At 47.2% G+C, this 11,036-nt stretch overlaps 1 protein-coding gene across 1 annotated transcript in view; it reads right to left on the bottom strand.

The window, feature by feature from the left end:
* Positions 1-7,918, bottom strand: part of ACSF2 (acyl-CoA synthetase family member 2) — a 48,088-nt gene extending 40,170 nt beyond the window's left edge. The window contains exon 1 of the mRNA XM_018567873.1: positions 7,762-7,918. Within this exon, the coding sequence (XP_018423375.1) occupies positions 7,762-7,853 (92 nt within the window). The 5' untranslated portion in view covers positions 7,854-7,918. The remainder of the gene's footprint in view (positions 1-7,761) is intronic.
* Positions 7,919-11,036: the final 3,118 nt, after the last annotated feature.

Raw genomic sequence — 11,036 nt, 5'->3', positions numbered from 1 at the left:
TATATGCATAACTATATTATATAATATAACCAGACAACGCAAGCACACAATAGAATCTTTATCCGTAGCATAAATAAACACAACCCAACACGGAAGGCTGGGAAATTGTCCAAATTAAACAGAATGAATGGGAGATAAGTAGAAGTGTTTGCTCTTTTTGGTATCTAGCAACGTCCACAGAAGGTCACCGTAGAATGAAAAGCGCGCTGTTTAGTGGATTACGCTATCACAAAGCACTTATATTCCGCACAGCACTTCACAGGGAATCATTTAGGTGACCTGTAATATCAGTGTAATACCCAGGAAGTCATGTGTGAGCGGTCACAGACACCTTTCCCCTGGAATTCTTCAATGTTTGTTCACATTGTCTCTGCTGAACCAACATTCAACAGGCCTACGGAGGCCTCAGACGTGCCGATCAGTGATCAAAATGTATACAATCAATCAAAAGCATAAGGATTGCGATCGACAGAATTTTCATCAATTCGCCACAAACATAAAGGCGGTTTCAATCAATCTGCCACAAAAACGGTCGTAGGTGATCAATGGCGTTATGCAATCTTCCAATAGACTGATCGGACGTCCAAACGGGAACAAACAAGCGATTGATTTCTACTGATTTTTGGATCAGCTCCCTCGATTGACCCACATGGATGGAAACTGGTACAATCAGTTGAGGATTGATCGGAAATGGCCGTGCCCAGCAAACATCCGCGTGCCATTTTCATCCGATCGCACACCGATCTTCTCTTTATCGACACGTCTGTCGCTGCCATTGAAGAGGTGGAATCATAAGTCTGAGCTCAGCGCCAGAGGCTGAAATGGCGGCTTTTGGTGATGCTTCTTTACGCACAAGAAAAAGGAATCATACAGCAGCAGGGTTGGTTTAGTGTTTGATCGGGTGGAGGGTTTGTGTAAGGGTCAGCAGTTAAGGGGTTAAGATTAAAGAAACACCGTCAATTTGCCTATATAGATGACAGTGTATTCCAATACCACCCTACCTCACCAGCAAGGTACTGTATACTCACAGACTTACTCCCCCCCCTTCCCTTGCAGGAGTCAACTGCCTGCTGCACTGCAATCCCTCCATTTTTCTTCTGCTGGGCTGCCGAACACCTCCCCTCATCTCCTTGAGAGGGAGGTGTTCTGTAATGCATGACATAGACTGGCATAGACTTCTATAGAGATTGTCTACCTCTGTCTCCATTAGGGATGCACCGATACCGGTATTTCGGTATCGAGTACCAGTACCGATGTTTTTTTTCAGTATTCGCCAATACCGAATATAGGAGTAGGGGAAGTCCCATTTAGGAAGCCAGGCGGCGTGTAATGACTCGCTATCCGGCTTCCTGATTAGCAGGGAAGCCGTCCCCATGCTTCTCGTCACTAGGTGACGAGAAAGCATGGAACTGGTTTTCTGGCCAATCAGAAAGCCGGGCGCCTTGTAATGACGCGGCGCCCAGTATCCTGATTGGCTCCATGCCCCCTGGTCATGAGGTGACGAGGCAACATGAAGCCGGTTTCCTGGCCAATCAGAAAACTGGCTTCCTGATTGGCCAGCTTCCTGATACCAGAAGTATCAGGTACGAGTACTCGCCCAAATACTCAGCATCGGCACCGATACTAGTATCGGTATCGGTGCATCCCTAGTCTCCATGCAGGGAGGCGAAGGCAGGCGAGCCCCATATACTTCTACGAGGCTGTAATAGGCCTGTGTGGCCAAGAAAGAGATGACTGGAAGAATAAAAACCCCTATACGTTTTTGGGGTTTTTCGCTGTCCATGTCCTTTTGGGGAGATTTCCCTTTACTTCCTGTTCTACAGATGCAACAGGAAGTGAGAGAAAATCTCCCCAAAATTAGAGGAATTCACATCTTAGCATTTCCCGGAACATTCCCCATTGGAAGACTTCCCCTCCACTCTTACTTTCATGACAGCTCTAACATTTTTGGATTTTCCCATCATTTCCCATATGATTGACAATGGTGACCAGGACAGACAGGGAGAGGGTGAATCTCGTTTTCTTTCTATAGTATACAATAAAGAACTATGGGGTTAAAGGAGAACTAAGAGGTGAGTGCTTATCACTCACCTCATAGTTCTAGCCGACATGTGACAATGAGACTGTCACAGGTCGGCTCAGTAGATTGGGAGGTGAGAGAACACATACCGTCGTTCGCTCACCTCTCGATCCTGTCACGGCTCTCTGCTGTGACAGGGGAGGGCTGGATTCCCCCCTCCCTGCTACGATCCGCCAGCGCTGACTGGCGAAACGGACGGGGGAGGGGGCGGGTACAGCTGGCTCTGCCTCTAGATAGGCAGAACCAGCTGTCAGTCACGCAGCTGGGCGGATCCCAGCACAATCCAGCCCCTCCCCTGTCACGGCAGAGAGCCGTGACAGGATCGAGAGGGGAGCGAACGCCGGTATGTGTTCGCTCACCTCCCGATCTACTGAGCCGACCTGTGACAGTTTCATTGTCACAGGTCGGCTAGAACTATGAGGTGAGTGAAAAGCACTCACCTCATAGTTCTCCTTTAACCCCTTTAGGTTGTTGCAAAACAATACCGGCGCCTTCAAATCCAAAAAGAGCTCAGCAGTAAAAATACAGCAAACACGATGGAGGCAGCTCCCACAGATTAGATGGACCACCAGTCTATGAGAAAAGGAACAAAAGAGAGCGCCTCCATAGTGTAAACATGTTATTTAATAGTAAAAACACGCAGCTCTAAGGCTGTACTTACAACAGTTCGGTAGAATAAAAACCAGTAGAAAGAGGTGAGAGGACGGAACCCCGGGCAGGGAGAATCTGTAGCGATGTAAAACACCAGTAACCTCGATCCCTGTATTGATAAGTGGTTTACGCGTTTCTGGGGCACGCCCCCTTCATCAGAACCAGATTATTATTATAAAGCGCAAATTCCACTGACTCCCATAAACCCCATTACACCTGTTCCCTTTTGGCAAACCTCTGATGTGCTCGTCTCATATACAGTATCATATCACATCGCTGAGCATCTTTCCTGGAAGGAGTGAACGCACACGGGTCTTCACATGTCTTCGGCTGTTGACTGCCAAAGCGATTTCATCAATCAGCATCTCCCTTTCAGCAGTGTTAAAACCAACCTGTGCTTTGCCAATGCAATCTGTAAAGAGACCCTGTCACCAACTTTAAAAAAAACTGCAGATAAAAGCACACAAAAACTAACAGGGTTATTCACAAAAGGGTGAAGAGTTTGGAGACGGCAGGAGAAGTGAACAATCTAGGACAACAAAGCTGAACTGGAAAGTGAGCTGAATTGGAGAATGTTTCCAAATCAGCTGTTTTGTCCTAGATTGTTCTCTTCTCCGGCCTTCTCCAAACTCTTCACCCTTTTATGAATAGCCCTGTAAGTGTTTTAAATGCTCATTTGCAGTATTACACTGATGTGATGAATCTGGTTCTGCTGACATTACATCCAAGATGGCGGCGCCCAGCAGACGTTTCAGGGCTTTTGGATGTCTACACAAGGGACACCTGAAGGTTAGTATGAATTGCCAGAGAGGTGGGGAGTTTTCATAAACTTGCTGACAGCCCCCTATGCCCTAAAAACATAATGCCATTTATGTCAACTAGAAGGCCCATGTAAATTGAAAAAAAACAAAAACGTGCACAACCACCTAGTGCAGGGGTGTCCATTCATTCGATCACGATCTACCAGTCAATCGCAAAGCAAACACTGGTAGATCGCGATCGGCTGTGTCCTGTCCTCCCGCTGTGGGGCTTCTCCTCTGGATCCCCGCTGCTCTCCCCCATCTGTATGCAGCGGGGATCCGAGGAGAAGTGAAGGAAGCGCTGCAGCCGGCGGCGGGGAGGCAGCATGGCCGAGCACGGCTGTGACAGCGGCTCCCTCCTCCACCCCCCACCAGCTTCAGGGCTTCCTTCACTTCTCCTTAGATCCCCACTGCATACAGATGGGGGAGAGCAGCGGGGATCCAGAGGAAAAGCTGCAGGCTGGGCAGTGTGCGTGGCCGAGCGGCAGAGGATTGGTACATATCAGTGATATCAGCTGATCACTCCAGTGTTTGTAAATAACTGGCTACACATAGTACTAGTTCAGATTCAGACATTACCCCCACAGTATAGTATTTTGTCATTAGATAGCCTCAGTGTGATGGTCAGCATCGTTCAACCCACTTCCTCTGAGCCCAGGTCATACTGGGCTCACCTATAGCCTGTGACTGGACAGTGAAAGAAGAAGCAGTGCAGTGATGAGCTCATCTGTCTGTCATTCTGCTCTTTTCTCCCATCAGCATGTTCCTTGTCAGGACGTGAACTGATTGGTTCCTTGTGTTGCTTCCTCCTCTCACACTTTATCACTGCAGTACTGGGAAAGTAATAGCTTCTACGTGGTTACATTCAGGTACTCACACTGCTTGCATTTAATGATGAATGAATTAATGATTACAGAGCTGTATTGATTTGTGTCTTTTATATCTGCCTGGAGTTCTGCGGAACATGATGACTTGACTTGAAAAAAAGCCAATATTTACCCACACCATGTGACACAGATTCAGGAGGCCCTGAGGCCTGAGTGAGTTACATGAGTGACATATATGTATTGGGCCTGGAATTCAACACTAATCCTACTTTGTTTCATTTTTCCTGAGGACAGGTCCTCTTTAAGACGGCCATACACATCGGCCTCTGATCATTCCTACAAAGGATCCAAAATGGTCACTTTTACATCCACATTGAATTGTAGACGCTGCCTGGAGCACATCAAGACTGCATTACAATGAAGAACAATGGTGACCACATCGTAGCCAGCCTCTCCCTCCCCCAACCCCAACCTGATGGGGATCTGTTAGCTACAGATGCTCGGGGGCCATTTCCACCATTGGCACACTCCGGGGCACACAGAACCAATCACATCATACTAAAAAGCAGAGACAGCTCACCCTTGTGACTTCAAGTACAACATAAAATAATCTCCAGCAGGCATGTCAATCCATCTATAGCAGCAGAAATGATTATGCATGAGGACAGAGCTAAATAAACTGACGCATTTCGGAAAGCAGACATACAAAAACCTTATTAACCGCTTGAAGACCAGGTGTTTAGATCCCCTACCTGGCCAGGCCATTTTTCAGTGTTCAGCACTGCGGTACTTTGACTGACATTTATTCCGTCACGCAACGCTGTACTGAAATGAATTTTATACCATTTTTTGGGGACAGATAGAGCTTTCTTTTGGTGGTATTTAATCACCTCCCAAAAAATTGGTAATAATAAATGTTTTAGAATTTAATATAAAGGGGGAACTGTTTTTTTAAAAATAAAATCTGTAGTTTTTCCTTAATATATTAAAAAATAAAAACCCCAGTGGTGAATAAATACCACCAAAAGAAAGCTCTATGTGTCCCCAAAAAAGGGTATAAAATTCATATCAGTACAGCGCTGCATGACGGAATAAATGTCAGTCAAAGTACCGCAGCGCTGAATACTGAAAAATGGCCTGGATGGGAAGGGGGTTTAACACCGCGGATGTCAACTGGTTAAGTCAGATTTTATGGGAAGTTTAAAGTGAATCTGACACTTTTCCCAGGTTCCCTTGATAGTCCAACCCCTACTCCACTGCTGCTTTCTGGGCTACCCTACCACATGGATCTCCACTAAGAGGTCATAGGAGGCCCAAACCTGCACTCAGCTCAGTGTACCGATGCAATACTTGGGTGAGGTCCAAGCTGTGTAAGACCACCAGGAGAACTCTTTAATGCAAAAGGGGTTCCCAAATTGCTCAAAAATCTCTGTGCAACGGGACTAATCTGTCTCTCTTCTCAGAAGATGATGGGCCGCAATCATCCTCAGCAAGTCATCTATACATTTACAGCCAGCCAAACAAAAAAGCAATTACTCATGAAAATACATCACTGCCAAACAAACATTCCCAAATATATTGGTTATCTGGGGGCATTTGCTCAAATCTGCAGGTCACCAGCCCATGAGATAGCAATCTAAAGCCTATGGGGGGGAGGGGGGATCTAAGGTCAATGGGTCAGTCTAATGTCTAGAGGCCAATCTAAAGCCTATAGGGGTAATTTGAAGCCTATGGAGGTGATCTGATCTAAGGTCAATGGGTCAGTATAATGTCTAGAGGCCAAACTAAAGCCTATGGTACTACAGACCTACCGTACAACAGTGGCGATACCATGCAACAACCAACGATTCCCTTAGCCACCACAATAGGCCCAATCATGCCCTCAAATCCACACTTAGGTGCTGCATAGGGCTATCCTAAAGTCCAAAACAACCACAAATGTTGTGCAGGCCTACACTAAGGGGCAACATTGATCACCGGTTTGGTGTAGGAACACTTTAAACTGCAATATTGACTGCAACGTTTTATAGGGCTACCCTAAGGGGTGACAATGACTGCCAGAGTTGTGTAGGGCTACTCTTAAAGTGACACTAAACCATTTTAAGATTTAACTCCTGGGCTATTTTAAAGTGCAACATTGACCACAGGTATGGTGTAGGAATCCACCAAAGAGTGATACTGACCATCGTTCTTGTGTAGGGCTACTCTAAGGGTTGTATTGACTGCCAGAGTTGTGTAGGGCTACTCTAAAGAGTGACATTGAATACAAGGGTTGTGTAAGGCTACCTTAAAAGAGTGATAAAGCCCATCGATGTTGTGTAAAGCTAAGAGGTAACATTCAAAGCCTTCGTGGTGTAGGCTATTTTAAAGTGCAACATTGACCACAGGTATCCCATATAGCAAGCAATTGAGCTGCAAGTTTGACAATGACTTGCTAAACTATTGCAGACTTGCCAAGCTTCACAATGTTGGTGCACAATTACAGCAAGTCTGCATTGCAAGTCTCCAGACCAGCGAGCTTGCAGAGCTCTTGCTAAGACCTGCAGGACTCTTGATGTAGATTTGCCAAGCAAATTTGCTACAAATTCAAAAAGGGTCAACTAGAACTTGTGCTGCCAGTGTTCTGCAAGTCTACAACTTGCCAGGAATGTGTGCATCAAGTTAACAAAAATTACAATTTCTCCCTGACCCAAGTTTGTAGCAAGTTATCCTTGATATCTGGGTATGGTAGGGATCCAATGAAGAGTGATATTGACCACCATTCTTGTGTAGGGCTACTCCACGGGGTGATATTGACTGCCGGAGTTGTGTAGGGCTACTCTAAAGAGCGACCTGAGGCACTCTGATGTCCATGGGTCGATCTAATGTCCAACTGGCTCTCTAATTTTTATGGGGCATCCTAATGCCTATGGGGCACTCTGATGTCCATGGGTCACTCTAATGTCCAAGGGGCTCTCTAATTTCTATAGGGCATCCTAATGCCTATGGGGCACTCTGATGTTCATGGGTCACTCTAATGTCCAAGGGGCTCTCTACTTTCTATGGGGCATCCTAATGCCTATGGGGAACTCTGATGTTCATAGGGCACTCTAATTTCTATGGGGCACTCTGATGTCCAAGGGGCTCGATCATTTCTATGGAGCATCATCCTAATGCCTATGGGGCACGTCCATGGGTAAATCTAAGGTCTATGGGGCACCCTCTATCTGCCTTTAGCTGGGCAATCATCCATTCCCACCTACCAGCTGTTGTCACCTCTTGCACTGTCACTCTCTGATGCAGTATTGACTCTACAAATATTTATAGAAGTGTCTAAGAAGTAATAAAGTTGGGGAGTTGGACGGAAATCTGCAGCAATGCCATCAAGTTTTATTGCACAGCATGTTGCCTATTTTACCCTTACCTGCCCTGATGGACACCCCGAAACCACACCCTCTTCACCCCAGCGCTCAGAGCCCTCCGGACCAGCGGCATCATCCTCCCCGAGCACGCCATGAGAACCCGCACAGCCACCGCAACAAGTCCGGACAGCGGAACCGCCCGCAACAGCTCCTTGTACCTTTAATTAAGCCACGCCTGCCTCCCGCTAGTCCACGCCCGGAAGGAGGAGTCTATTTGGATACTATATCACTTAACGCTGTGCCCCCATTCCGCATCGATTTGACTATCCCCGCCCATACGCCATATATGGGTGGAGGTCGGCGAGGGAACGTCTAAAAAGTGTAGCGCACTTTCGGAGCCGTTGAAGTGCGAAGCTGAGCTGGAGGAGAGCGGGTTGGGGCCAATACTAGGCATTGGTTGTAGCTGGAAAATTCCGCTGAGGATGCCAATTATATTGCTTAATGTGCAACAATGAGTACTAGGTTCTAGCCAAAATGGTAATTAAAGCAAACAAGTGTTGTCCTTAACTCACCTTGGGTCTGGCAATGAAAGTACCAAAAGTGGCCCCAACACTGATTAGTTGGCAATGTGCCCCCCATGGAGAGGGCCCCCAACACTGATTAGCTGGCACCGTGCCCCCCGCGGAGGGGGGCTCCATGATGCAAAGCCTGTAAAGATCATATGCAAATAGCCACTTTAGTTCCTGGGCATGTCACCAGCCCTGCCAGCGATCAGGCAATCGGGCACTCAAGGACTGAGCATTGACTTGTAGGAGACCAGTTGGGGGGTACAGTATGGAGCAGGTATGGGGGGTCCACAGAGCTACTGAATAAGTTATAACAATGGGTGATTGGTACACAGTAGGAGAGGGCCACACGGGGAGCCACTGATTTGCTAATGACAGGTTTGCTTTGAAGCTGAACTCTGGGCAGGTCTAAAAGACACACATGGACGCAGCTGTGAATTCAATAATACAGGAGTAGGTAACCTCAACACTCCAGCTGTTGTGGAACTACAAGTCCCATGAGGCATTGCGAGACACTGACAGCAAGAGACATGACAGGATTTGTAGTTTCAGCCCAGCAGGAGTGTCGGGGTTGCCTACCACTGCATCAGAGGCGGGGTGACACCCGGTGCGGGTACCTGGTGACACCCCACAATGACATCATCGTGCATGCGCATTATGACGTCACGTGCTGTGCTGCGGTTACCTGCCGGTGGCCATCTTGGTGATGGATGCCGGCAGAGGAGGGAACGTCACCCTGAGAGATAAGGTATGCCGCCGGGTCCCCTCTTCTCTCGAGCAACTGTTGGGCTCTTAGACCTTGACCGAGTGCCCGACTTTTCAGAGAGGGGGTGTCATTTGGGTGTCATCCCTCCAATGGTGTCACCCGGGTATGGGCCGCACCCCACGCACCCCGCTTGTGACGCCATTGTTGCATTAATACATGAATAAATCCAAATTCCAGGGAAAAAAGGTTTTCCCGTGCAATGGGGCCGCTCCTGTACTGCAAGGGTTAACTGCTCAGGACAGGAAAAAGGCATTTTAGTTATCTGATCCCTCCCCCCCCTCCCGCTAGACTGGCCCCCTTGCTCTGGTCCCCAGTGGTCTAAAGGCCACTTATGTCATCAAGTACAATGAAAGCTCCATAGCCCTGCACTGTATAGGTGGCCATACACTGTACAACCATCGCAAGACCTTAGTCTTGCGATGGTTGTAAAGTACTTAAAAAAACGTACGATCTGCCCATCTTGGACAGGCAGATCGTACTTGCGATGACTGCAATGAGGGGCGGGCTTGCGAGGACGGCAAACGGGCAGTGTGCGCGTGCGCACACCGGCCCGTTCGTCAGTTGTCGAACAAGCAGGCCACTCACTCGCCGAGAATCGTACGATTCCCGGCGGGTTTTCTAGCCTGCTTGTTCGATGGAAGACGTGCGACCGTACAGTAGAAAGGGTCGCACGCCTTCCATACACTGTACGATTCTCGTACGATCGCGGGATACGAGAATCGTACAGTGTATGGGCACCTTATGTGAGGACGCTGAGGGACATTCCACAACCAGATCAGACTGGCAGGTGAGCGAGGATCAGGTAAGTAAAACAGCTTTTTCCTGTCCCCTAGGCATACACAAGCAGTTAACCCTTGCAGTACAGGGGGCAGTCCCACTGCACGGAAAACCATTTAATTCCCATGCAGTTGCTTTATTGTGATAATAAAGTCATATTTCAAATACTGATGAAATCACTTACAATGGAGGCTGCCATTGATGTTTAAAAGTTTTAGTTTCCTGCAAAATCAGCTGGTCCCCTGAGCCCAGGTCCTGATATGTTTTAGGGTGGCTCCTATCTCTTGCAGGGTCCTATGGAGCCACCCTTGTGTGTGCTAGTAAGCTCTGTGTGTGTCTACAAACACAGGCACACAGTGCCAGTAGATGGACACCTGCTGCAGACTGCCATTCTACGTTCTACATGGGGGGGCTCTAAAATTAACGTGTGTATTTTTTACTTCGGGTTTGATTTGATATCTACTTGTTATATCGGTATACTGAGCCTAGGGTGACGGGAGGACGCTAGTTTGTGTCCTCCTGTTACCCTGAGGAGAACTATGAGGAAAAGCCTTAACCCCATAGTTCTCCTTTAACTGCTGTGTACTAAGGAAATGCAGAGTGTAAGACTGAAAGACGACTTATTTCCCACGCTCCCTAAACCATTCCTTCAAGATCAGTGGGTGTGGCCACAAAACTTTTAGGTATTTGTTTCTGAAATGAAACATTGTAACAGATCTCGGGGACATTCTATAAAGTAAATAAGTAACTTGTCCACAAGTGATTATACATACCAGAGTGTACTATATAGTTTCAATAAAAACAGATTGGCTGAACTGCAGAATTTCAGGGTCACTTCTGTGGACACAGAGTCCTCAATCTCTTTTTCTGCATCCCCTGTTATAAATGAAGAGGAATCATTTATGCTGAGTGCTCCTGTCCATTCATAGCCTGGGGAGTCTGTCCACAATCATGAATGAACAGGAAGTGATGTAGAGGACTTCCTGTTTATTCATAACTGGGGACACAGAGTCCTAATTCTTTTTTTCTGCAGCACCTGTTATGAATGAACAGGAAGCCTCTATACTGAGTGCTCCTGTCCATTCATAAACTGAGGAGTTACTATGTCCACAATCAGGAATGAAAAGGAAGTAATGTAAAGTACTTCCTGTTTATTCATAACTTAGGACACAGTAAGCGTAGTATGTCCTCAGTTTTTTGCAAGCAGTCAGCTATCAGCTGATTAATG

This window comes from Nanorana parkeri, unplaced genomic scaffold, assembly GCF_000935625.1.
Source record: "Nanorana parkeri isolate BGI_ZX_2015 unplaced genomic scaffold, ASM93562v1 scaffold1106, whole genome shotgun sequence".
NCBI classification, from domain to species: Eukaryota; Metazoa; Chordata; class Amphibia; order Anura; family Dicroglossidae; genus Nanorana; species Nanorana parkeri.
This window is presented reverse-complemented; position numbering and strand designations above follow the sequence as displayed.